The sequence below is a fragment of the Mesoplodon mirus genome (assembly GCF_964341445.2).
Source record: "Mesoplodon mirus genome assembly, chromosome: 4".
Taxonomy (NCBI): Eukaryota; Metazoa; Chordata; class Mammalia; order Artiodactyla; family Ziphiidae; genus Mesoplodon; species Mesoplodon mirus.
This window is the reverse complement of record NC_138979.1, coordinates 83,915,110-83,927,836: the sequence shown is the minus strand read 5'-3', so window position 1 is coordinate 83,927,836 and position 12,727 is coordinate 83,915,110. Positions and strand designations below refer to the sequence as shown.

At 41.8% G+C, this 12,727-nt stretch overlaps 1 protein-coding gene across 1 annotated transcript in view; it reads right to left on the bottom strand.

The window, feature by feature from the left end:
• LOC309802862 (uncharacterized protein) overlaps window positions 1-930 on the bottom strand; it is a gene marked incomplete at its 5' end in the record, with an annotated part of 165,200 nt that extends 164,270 nt beyond the window's left edge. Inside the window, 2 exon segments of the mRNA XM_082618744.1 lie at window positions 26-96; window positions 880-930. Of these exon segments, the coding sequence (XP_082474870.1) occupies window positions 26-96; window positions 880-930 (122 nt within the window).
• Between the last annotated feature and the right edge of the window lie 11,797 nt (window positions 931-12,727).

Genomic DNA, 12,727 nt, shown 5'->3' with positions numbered 1-12,727 from the left:
TGGATGTCTAGGGACACCTCCTCACCTTAGCACGCCTCCATTGAGCTCCCGCTGCACTACTTTGCAAAAGACATCCTGCTCCTTCAGTGGGCTTCCCTATCTCAGGCAAGGACAACTCAATCTTTTGCTCAAATAAAAACTCTTGGCACCATTCTGTTTTACGCTACCTCCAATCCGTGTCCAGTCCGAGCACTGCATACCACTTTATGTGCCACCACCAAGCTGGTCCAAACCAGCATCATCTCTCCTCCCCTGGGCCATCTCAGCAGCCTCCTGAAGCATTTCCCATCTCTGCTGCCTAGAGTCCAGTCTCAAAAGCAGCCAGAGGAGGCTTTTTATAATATAATCTGACTGTGTCCATTGTCCCTGCAAAATCCTCCAATGGCTCCCATCTCACTCAGAATGAAGGCCAAATTCTTCACATTGGCCAACAGGCTTGACCCCATCTGGCCTGGACCACGCTTCACACTTCATCTTCCACCGCCCTGCCCCTCACTCACTCTGCTCCAGGCCCACTGACCCCCTTTTATTCTTTATAAATTTATTTACTTTATTTACTTTGGGCTGTGTTGGGTTTTGTTGCTGCATGCGGGCTTCCCTGGTGGCACAGTGGTTAAGAATCCGCCTGCCGATGCAGGAGACACAGGTTCGAGCCCTGGCCCGGGAAGATCCCACATACCACAGAGCAACTAAGCCCGTGTGCCACAGCTACTGAGCCTGCGCACCTAGAGCCCGTGCTCCGCAACAAGAGAAGCTCCCTTCAATCAAGCCAAGCCCACTCCCACTGCGGAGGCCTCTGCTGACTCTAGTCAGGAAGCTCTTCTCCGGATGTCCACGTGGCTGTCTCCTGGCTTCCTCAAGTTTCTGCTCAGATGGTACCTTCCCTAAGGCCTCGCTGACCACCTGCTTCAAAGTAACCACATTCCCCATGCTGGCAACTCCTAGCCCTCTCTATCTCCAAAGCACTTACTTCCACCTGAAGTTACATATGTATTATACACAGAGTGAGAGAGAGCTTGACAGAGAAGCAGCCTTGACATCTGGGAGCTGGCCCTGCACACACAGCTAGGCTTTGCTGTTTTCTCCCGTTGAATGGATACAATTTAGTAGGACGTCACCATCAGACAAGGTCCCTCTGTGACCACGATGTGTCAAGACAAAAACAAGATCACTCCATTATCACGTCTGAATGCAGCACAACATGAGCATTGTCCAAGCCACAAAATACCCAAATCTGTGTCTCCTGGGTAATAGGAGTGACTGCTGTTTCTTTATGAACTACAGCTTTGACCTCCATCTGCTCTCCCTCCTTTTAGATGAGATTTACTAAGATACCCTATCATAGACTCCTCACTGCTTTCTGGCAGCACCCAATCCAGGTCAAAGCCTCACTTTCTTAGGCCCTCTCCCACACGACCCAGCCAAAGCCCAAATCCTGTTCTAGGTTCTTCCTAAAACCCTTGTGCTGAGGTGCCCTTAGTTCCCCTATGGTGTGTGGGCTCCTTTGTTGCAACAAGTAATAAACCCAACTTGTTCATCTATAGGTATTCCTGGTTGACAGTACAAATACACAAATATTGGCAGTACAAACACACACACACACACACACACACACACACACACACACACTTTATTTGGTGTGGGAGGATGTGATTGGCTGCCTGCTCTCCCAGGATGTAAGTTCCACGAGAACAAGGGTTTGTATTCACTGCTCCATTTCCAGACATGGAACAGTGCCTGGCTCATAGGAGGCTCTCCATACATATGTATTCAATGAATTCAGAATGAATTGCAGGTAGTTTTAGGGGCAGTATTAGCCACCATTAAGTCAGTAGTTTCTGATCTCAGTGTTGGATAAATTCAATCAAATCTTCCATTTTTGGTCAAGCTCCCCCAAAATGGCGGGTCAGGTGGGGCCCGCCCAGGGCAAGGCTGTGGCAGGAGATGGCTTTGTCAGCTTTGGTTCCCAAGGGAGAGGCTGGGAGGCGAAGACTGCCCCTCTGAGGGAGCAGCTGGGATCAAGGTCACTGGTGAGTCATCACTTCAGCTCTGGGTGCACAAAGGAGCAGGGCAGGGCTGGGGCGGGCAGGGACAGAAGCTGTGGGAGGCGGGATGGTGTCCTGCCCTCGCCTGGTGGCAGTGCGGGCACTGCCTGAGGAAGAAGCTTTCCAGATTTGCTGCTCCTTCTATCCCAAGATGCTGCAGCCACTTGCCGAGCTCCATTCGGCAGTACCCATGAAGCCCCTTCCCCAAAGGCACTCTCCCCGCACTGCCAGAAACGCCACCATTAGCTCTTTACTCGATACAGGGGGACACTCATGCTACCGTACCAAGCAGTGTATCCTAGCAGTGTGGGAAGGGCAAAGAGGGTCACGGCTTTGGTCGGGCATGTGCAGAGCCATCAGGGAGGACGTTCAGACATCCAGGGCCCAGCAATGATGGAGCTGGACCAAGAGGGGTGGGAATGAGCTGCAGGAAGGAAGCTAAGAGAACATCACAGAACAAATGCCTCCTTTGAGAAATGTTGCCCGAGGCCTGCCCTACTCCCTTCCTTCCCACAAACCAGAGGCAAAACACACTATGGAACAATGGTTCATAAACAACTGTTGAAGATGCAAAACAGTGTGGAGAGTGTGCTACCTTTGGGGCCCAAATTGGGAGAAATCAGAAAGGACACTTGTCCATGAGTGGATGTAAATGAAGATGCCCTGGGAGGACATGGGGAAAATGAGCCCAGTGGTCCCCTGTGGATGAGGAAGGAAGGTGGGATGAGGCGGGGCAGAGATGGAGACAGTGCTGGATAGTTAGAGAGTTTGATTTCTGAGCCGTGGGAATCTATCGCTTACCCCCAAAAAGAAAAAAATCATTTAAAAACCAATCAGACCCCATGGGGTGAGCAGGAGTCCACATTTGTCTCTCACTGTCTCCGGACCAACTTCCACAATGCAAGTGGTATAGGAAAAGCTAGCACCCTTCATCACTAGGCTGTACTCACCAGCCCAGCATCTGGAGCAGCTGAAGGAAGAGCTGCTTCACGCTGGAGCAGGTGCTGCAGGAGCTGCAGGCTGGGCTGCTGTCCCGCATCAGCATGAGAGCCGGCAGATCGGTGACTTCACATTGGAGTTGCGACAGTCCCAGAGCCCTGCACCAAACTTCCTAGCGTTAGAAAAAAAAAAAGGCAGCTGCTTTACTTCGGTTTTCCAAATCTTATGCAAAATGTCTCTGTGGCTCACCCAAACAAGAACTAAGCAAGGAAGAAAATTCTGGAAAATAGAGACCTAAGTAGACACAGTTCAAATCCACCACAAGGTTTTAGCATCTCCTCAGAAAGCTCTTCTCCACCATCTAATCCCCGGTTAAGCTCCCTGTATCATCCTTATTCCTACATCATCTCCCCCAGTCCTCTGTTTGTTTCTTCCACTACATTTATTAAAACTTTTAATTATTGTTCTGCATGTTGATTGGCTTAATGGTTTATCATGTGTTTCCATACTACTTGTCTATCAGCTCCCTAAAAGCAAGGACTGTGGGTTATTTACTTCTGAATTCTCAGGATCTAATGATGATGATGATAAACATAATAAAGGCAGTTACTTATACAGCTCAAAAAAAAAAAAAAAAACAGTCAGAGGGGACTTCCCTGGTGGTGCAGTGGTTAAGAATCCGCCAGTCAATGCAGGGGACACGGGTTCCATCCCTGGTCCAGGAAGACCCCACATGCTGCAGAGCAGTGAAGCCCGTGCAACGCAACTACTGAAGCCTGTGCGCACTAGGACCTGCATGCCGCAACTACTGAGCCCACGTGCTGCAACTACTGAAGCCCGTGCACCTAGAGCCCGTACTCCGCCACAGGAGAAGCCTCCACAGTGAGAACCCCGTGCACCACAACAAAGAGTAGCCCCTACTTGCCGCAGCTAGAGAAAGCTAGAGTGCAGCAACGAAGACCCAACACGGCCAAAAAACAAAAAGAAAACCAGTCAGAAGCTTCACAATGAAATAAAGCCCTGTATTTCTATGCACAGATTAGGATGGGAGAAGAGGGAGGATAATAAAGATTTGTACTCTAGGTATATGGTCTGGAAGTTTAGAAAAATATACTCAGGTTTTCTTTGTATAATAAAAAATCATGTTTAACAGAAAGGGAGGAAGAAAAGAAGGGAGGGAGGGACAGAGGGAAGAGAAAAGGGCATTTGGAGACAGCACAGCCACCTGGGTTTGTATCCTGGCTCTGCCACTTACTGTGTGATCCTGAGCGGGATATTTTGCCTCATCTGAGCCTCAGTTTCTTTATCAGTAAAGTGGAGATACTGCTACTGCTACTGCTACTACTGGTACTGCTACTACGACTGCTACTACTACTGCTGCTGCTACTACCACTGCTACCATTACTACTGGTACTGCTACTACTGCTACTGCTACTACTGCTGCTGCTATTACTACTGCTACTACTGCTGCTGCTGCTACTATTACTACTGCTACTATTACTACTGCTGCTACTACTACTGCTGTTACTATTACTTCTGCTACTACTGCTTCTGCAACTACTACTGCTGCTGCTGCTACTGCTGTTACTACTGCTACTATTACTACTGGTACTGCTACTACTACTGCTACTACTGCTGCTGCTGCTACTACTACTGCTGCTACTACTGCTGCTACTACTAGTTCCTACTACATAGGGTTTTTGAAAAGGTGAAATTAAGAAAAAAAATCTGTGAGGAGCACTTAACCCAGAGCCTTGGACCTAATAAACCCTAAAATATTAGCAGCTGCAAGTACAACCAGGTGTTTGTCAAGTGCCAAGGAATGTCCCTGGGTTACTTACCCTAAGTGTTCAATTAATTGTAATTATTATTGGGGAATTCCATAACTTTACAGGCGGTCTCTGGTGACTCCCCAGATAGAGGGGCAGGAGCCCTGTACCTCTCGCTTGCCACCCCTGAAAATCTGTCCCAATTAGGGGTCTGATCCCTTCGGGTTTTGGGGGCAGGGGCCTTCACCCCTCAGGCCCTCACCCGAGCATCCCTGAAAGCAGTGGGGGCCATGGCCAGGGCAGCACTGGAGGATTCCTGAGCCTGGCCCCTGAACAGCTTCTCCAGGAAAATACACAGTGTGCCCTGTGGGATTTTATTCCACGCTCAGATGAGTCCATGCCTAGCCGAGTGGGAGTGGTCTCTATAAGTTGTTTAAAGGCTACAGGCTTTGTTCATTGATGTGCTGATTTAAAAAACTGTTGATTGAATGCCCAGCAGATTCTAGAACAATGCTGGGAGCTGAGTAGATCTGGAGGGAGATGGGGCACAGAGGTGAATAAATCATAGTCCTTGGGGTGAGGAAAATTCAACACGGGTAGAGAAAGCTTCCCAAGGTATAGATAAAGAGCTGGCATGGAAAAACCGCAGAGACAGATTTCAGAAAAGAAGAGGAGCCCCGGGAGGAGTATGGTGTTTAGTGGGGAGGACAGGGAGAAGGGAGATACGTGGTGTGGGGAGAGGAGAAAAGACCAGAAGGTAGGGAAGAGAGTGACTAACACTCGATTAGCTGTCCTGCCAACTGTTTGGCTACAGAGCCTACCCAGGCCCACAGAATAATGAAAACTCAAGACAGGAAAAACCAGGCATGGGAGTGGATAAACTGTTAATGTGTATTCACACAAAAGGTTACTGCACAGCAGTTCAAAGCAATGAGGTATCTTTATGTGTCAACATGGATACATCTGGAGAACATGATGTTGAGTGAGGAAAGCAAGTTGCTAATGGATACATAGGGTACAATCACATTTATGTATATTATAAAATCTTCCAAAGCAATACTATAAAGTATATATAGTGTTTGCACATAGTTGTTTATATTATGTAAATATAAAAATACCTTGTATGCATAGACACACACAATACGCTTTGGGATAACAAAGTATTTTGAGAACTTCAATGCTATTGAAGATTTTCTGGGAAAATATAGGTTATTAAAACTACCTCGAAGAGGTGTAGGAACCATGAAGGGCTCAATGACAATAAAAGGAGTTTAAAAAGTCATTAAAAAGGATCAATCCACCAGAAAGATAGAATGACTTTAAATGCACATAGGCCAAACAACAGACCCTCAAAATAGGTGAAGTAAAAACTGATAGAGCTGAAAGGAGAAACAGACAAATGCACAGTTATAGTTGGGGACTTCAGCACTCCCCTCTCAGCAACTTATAGAACTACTAGAGTTCTAATCAGCCTCTAAAATCAGAGATATAGGAGACCTGAACAGGATAATCAATCATCAGGCTCTAATTCATATTTATAAAACATCCCACCCAACAACAAAATATAAATTATTTTTCAAGTGCCCATGAAACATTCACCAAGATAGATGATCTCTTAGGCCATAAAATAAACCTCAACAATTTTTTTAAAAAATGAAATCAATTAAAAAATAGGTAAATAAAATGAAATCATACAATGTTCTCTTGACCATAATGGAATCAAATGAGGAATCAATAACAGAAAGACAATTAGAAAATTTCTAAACATGTAGGAATTAAACAACTCAGTTCCAAAAAACAATGGGTCAAAAAAGAAGTCTCAAAGAAAATAGAATACACACACACACACACACACACACAATCGATTTCAATAAGACATCTTTTAAGACATCTTTTTAATGTTAAAAGCCACAGAAGTCCAATTCCCTGTAAAAGTGTTGTAAGCAGAGAACCCAAGGTCTTGCTAAGAAGCTTTTGGGCATAATGAAAAGAGGATTGATTGGATGGGCACCAGTTAGTAAATGCCCCATATTTTCTCCCTCACAGGGGCAGAGCAGATCTTCAGGAAACGCACACATGGCCGGACTGACAGCGTCTGCTACACCCCCTTCTTCCCACATAATTTCTTACTGACTTTCCTCCAAGGTTATCACGGTATCTTTGAATTGTTTTCAGATGCACACTTGACTTTGAGAGCGTTTCTACTTTTTGTTTGTTTGTTTTTTCTTTTTTACACCGGACATGGCTGAGAACTGTTTGTAAACTGAAGTTCTTCATGGCATCATTTGTATAAGAGTGAACCATAGACAATGAATAAAGTACACTTCTGACAATTACTTGTTATAGAACTGAATGAAAAGAAAAAGTACAACGTATCAAAATATGTCGGGATGACGCAAAAGTGGTGCTGAGAGGGACATTGATAGCGCTGAATGCTTATATTAGAAATGAGGAAAAGTCTCAAGTTAAAAACCTGAGTTCCTACCTCAAGAGATTAGAAAAAGAAAAGCAAAATAAACCCAAAGCAAGAAGAAGGAAGGAAGGAATACAGACAAAAGCAGAAATCAATGAAATGGAAAACAATAGAGGAAATCAATGAAACAGAAATCTGGTTCTCGGGGAGAAAAATCAATAAAATTGATAAGCCTGTAGGAATACTGATGAAGCAGAAAGATGGAAGACATAAATGACCAATAATAAGAATGAAATAGGGGACATCACTACAGGTTCTGTCAATCTTTTAACATTCAACAGAGTAACAAACTTTTTCCCCCCTTTTTGTTAAAAAAATAAGGGATGAGTTTCCAAAACTCAGTGTGGAGTGTTACAGAAATAATTAAAGGAAAGAAATGATCATCACAGAAGTTATAATTCTTGTTTGAGGGTCCATAATAATAATAACTTTAAAAAAATCACTGATACCATGCTTACAGGGTACACACCTTGGTGGGCCTGTGAGCAGAAGTTTTAATTTTTAATACCAAACAATTCCAAGATAAAAACAATTTTGAGGGCTTCCCTGGTGGCACAGTGGTTGAGAGTCCGCCTGCTGATGCAGGGGACGCGGGTTCGTGCCCGGGTCCGGGAGGATCCCGCATGCCGTGGAGCGGCTGGGCCCATGTGTCACAATTACTGAGCCTGCGCGTCTGGAGCCTGTACTCCGCAACGGGAGAGGCCGCGATAGTGAGAGGCCCGCGCACCGCAATGAAGAGTGACCCCCGCTGGCCACAACTAGAGAAAGCCCTAGCACAAAAACGAAGACCCAACACAGCAAAAATAAATAAAATGAATTAATAAACTCCTACCCCCAACATCTTTCAAAAACAATTTTGAATTATGACATTGCCATATAATACAAGGTGCTTGTTGGCATATGTCATCTTTAAACTGCATTCCACAATCTATAATTCTTTTGTAACATACAATAGAGTAGCAAACTCTTTCTCTTTTCTTAAAAACAAGGGGCACTGTAGATCTTTTACTATGAGGATAATAAGGTTGTACTATGAACAACTTTACAGTGATAAATTTGACAACTTAGAAGAAATGGATCATTTCCTCAAAAAAACCACAAACTACTCAACCAAGATGAAATAGATAATTTGACTAGTCTTGTAGCCACTAGAGTAGCCACTACAGTAATGGAATTAGACATTTTAAAACTCCTGAAAAAGAAATCTCCAGCCTCAGATAGATTCACTGGAGAATTCGACCAAACATTTAAAGAAGAATTAATACCAATTCTACATAATTTCTTCAGAAAACAGACAAGAAGGAAGCACTTCCCTATTTGTTTTATGAAGTTAGTATTACCCTGATACCAAAAACAGTACCCAAAATGAAAACTATAGACCAGTATCTCTCATGAACTCAGACACAAAACTCTTCAACAAAATACTAGCAAGCAGAATTTAGCAAAATGTAAAAAAAATTATGTACCAGGACTGAATGGGGTTCATTCATGGTATGCAAGGCTGGTTCAACATTCAAAATCAATCAATGAAATCCACCGTATCAACAAGCTAAAAAACAAAAATCATATGATTATAGCAATTGACATAAAAAGCATTTGACCAAATCCAACACCCACCTTGTGATCAAAACTTTCAGCAAGTTCAGGATAGAGGGAAAATAATACAACTTGATAAACAGCATCTATGAAAATCCTACAGATAACTTGAAACTTAATTGTGAAAGACTGGCTGCTTTCCCTCTAAGACCAGAAACTAGGCACGGATGTCCACTTTCACCACTCTTACTCGGCATGGTACTGGAAGTGCTAGCCACTCCACAAATCTAAGAAAAAATAGATAAAATTCATACAGATTAGGAAGGAAGAAATAAAACTACCTTTATTTATAGATGTCATGATTGTCTGCATAGAAAATTCCACCCCCCCTCCTCCATTACAAACCCTCTGAGAACTAATAAGGATGTTCTCCGAGGATAAGAGATCATTCATAATAATCAATTTCTATAGAATAACAATGAACATGCAAAATGGAATGGAACACGATGCCATTCACAGTCACTCTGATGAAAATGAAATACTTAGATTATACACTTAACCAAACATGTACAGGATCTGAATGCTGACAATTGCAAAATGCTGATGAAAAACCTCAAAGAAGAATTACATAAATGGGGAGACATACTGTGTTGTCATTGATTGGAAGACTCTATACAGTAAAGATGCCAACTCTCCCCAAACTGACTGATAGGTTTAATACAACACTTATCAATATCTCACAAGGTTTTTGGTAGACAAAGGCAAGCTTTTTCTAAAATTTATATGGAAAGCCAAAGAAAGTAGATAGCCAAAATAATTTTTTAAAAGAAGAACAAAGTGGGAAAAATCAGTTTACCTGATTTCAAGACATTATGTGGCTACAGTATTCAAGACTGTGTGTTAATGACAGGGGGATATACTTAAGATCATAGGGAACCCAGAAATAGACCCACACAAATATGCCCAACTGTTTTTTGACAAACGTACAAAAGCCATTCAATGGAGGAAGGACAGCCTGTTTACAGATGGTGCTAAAACTGTTGGACATCCAAAAAGAACCTCTTTTGACCTAAATCTCACACTTTATACAAAAATTAACTCAAAACGGATCATAGACTTTAAATGTGAACATAAAGCTATCAACTTTTAGGTAAAAATAGGCAAAAATCTTTAGGATTTAGAACTAGACATAGAGTTCTTAGACTTGACACAAAAAGCATGATCCATAAAAGGAAAATTTGCTAAATTGGACTTAATTGAAATTACAACTTTTGTTCTGAGAAAGTTCATGTGAAGAGGAAACATTACATACTGGGAGAAAATACTTGCAAACCATATCCAACAAAGGACAAATTTCTAGAATGTATAAAGAACTCAAAACTCAACAGTGAAAACAACAAACAATCTAATTAGAAAATGGGTAAAAGACATGAATAGACATTTCATTGAAAAGGGTATGAGATGACAAATAAGCATATGAAAACGTGTTCAACATCATCAGTCATTAGGGAAATGCACATTAAAACGACAATGAACACCTGAAACTAATATATTATTTTATGTCAATTATATTTCAAAGGAAAATAAAAACCACATGACCTCTTATTACCTATCTATCATAATGACCAAAATAAAAAATAGTGACAACACCAAATGCTGGCAGGGAAACAAAGAAACTGGATCACTCCTGCATTTGCTGGAGGGAACATAAAATGGTACCATCACCCTGGGTAACAGTTTGGCAGTTTCTTATAAAATTGAATACGCACTTACCATACAGCCCATCAATTGAGCATTTATCCCAGAGAAATGAGAACTTACATGCTTACAAAAACCTGTATGCAAGTGTTCATAGCAGCTTTATTTGTAATAGTCAAAAACTGGAAAAAACTCAGATATCCTTCAACAGATGGATGATTAAACAAACTGTGGAACATCCATACGATAGAACACTACCAGAAATGAAAAAGGAACCAGCTGTTGTTACACACAATGACTTGAATGAGTAGCCAGGAAATTATGCTAAGTGAGAAAAGCCAATCCCGAAAGGTTACACACTGTATGGTTCCATTCATGTAACATTTTTTAAGTGGAAAAAAAAAGAAATGGAGGATGTATTAGAGATTTCAAGGGATTAGAAAAGGGGAGAGGGAAGGGGTATCAGGAGTGTTGTGGGTTTGAGTATAAAAGGGCAACGTGAGGGATCTTTGTGGTGTTGGGACTGCTGAGTAGCCTGATTGTGCTGCTGGATACACGAACACACACACAGATGATAAAATTGTATAGAGCACGCACACATGCACACGCACACACACACACACACACACACACATACACACACAGAGTACAAGTAAAACTCAGGAAACCTGAATAAGACCGTGGATTACATCCATGACAATATTTTGGTTCTGGTATTATACTATAATTTTGAAAATGTTACCTGGGGTGAATTGGCCAAAGTGCACAGAGAACCTCTCTGGGCTATCTCTTACAACTGCATATGAATCTACAATCACCTCAACAGAAATTTCAGTTTACAGCGTTTTCAAAAAGTCACTGACCCTTTCACTCTTCCGCCTGTTAAAAAGATCTGATTTCATATGATTTTACAGAACACATAATTTCCCATGCTATTTAAAGTGTCTCAGCAAATCTGAACAGATTGAAAACCACCCAATTCATTTCACTCAGATAATGTCAACTCTAAAATCACACATGGAACCCTAGTGTATAAAAAAGATTTTAAAAACGAAGCATCTCTGGTTGAGGAAGTGAGGAGAGCTTGTACTCACCTACTTGCTTTACCCTCTTCCCTCCACCCCAATTCCTATTCCTCACCCTCAAATACATTTGGGGCCTCTGTGGAAACTAAGGGCCATACAACTCACTGTTTGAAAATCACTACTATTGTAATGCCCTAATTATTGAGAATCATAGCTGTGAAAATTCCAAACAAAACACTAACAAACTGAATTCAATTTAAAACAATTCTCTGCTATGACAATGAAGTAGGGTTTATCTCAGGAGGGTGAAAATGGCATAAAAATAGAAAATATATTAATATGATATGGCCTACCAGTAGATCCAATAAGAATTCCACATGCTAAGTTAAGAGATACTAAAAAATTTTAGTAAACTTAATGCCTATTGCTGATTTTTTAAAATTTTTATTTATTTATTTATTTGTGTAATTGAGGTATAGTTGATTTACAATATTGTGTTAGTTTCAGGTGTACAGCAAAGTGATGCAGTATATATACTTTCAGTATATATATATTTATATATGTATATACACATATACTACATATACATATATACATGTATATATATGTATACTTGTTCAGATACTTCTATAGGATATTACCAGATATTGAACATAGTTCCCAGTGTTATACAATAAATCCTTATTTCTGATTTTTAAAAATTGCTAATAGAAGAAAATTTCCTTAACCCGACAGACGATCAGGTAAGGAACTATTTCTGGCTCTTAATGACATGAACTTCGGCTTGGGAAGCATCATCTTTTGGAGTGTCTGGTAAGGACTTGTATGGATAGGGCTGCAGGTGGGGGGACCAATCACAGGGCGAGGATTCACAGTAGTGCTTGCCGCGGAAAGGTAGTTCACTGGAGTGGTACCTGACATTGGCTTGAGCCATGAAGGTAGAAGAGATATTGAAAGTGACTGCAAGGTCAGAGGGTGAATTGAGGAGCAATTTCAGACTCAGAAATGGAGCAGAGGAGGAAGAGGAGGTTTGGTGGGTAGGGAAGAAAATTCCTGTTTTTGTCCATACTTCCACAACTCCACAGGTGATGTGAAGTGTGGAGAAATACTACTTCCTCAAAGAACACCCATTGCTTTAGACTCAAGGTCTTCTAATCCCCCAGGGAAATTTTCTTAATCATGAGCAAAACTTGGATTAATCACATGTCCTCTAATAAATGCTAGAGTTTGAGAATATGGATT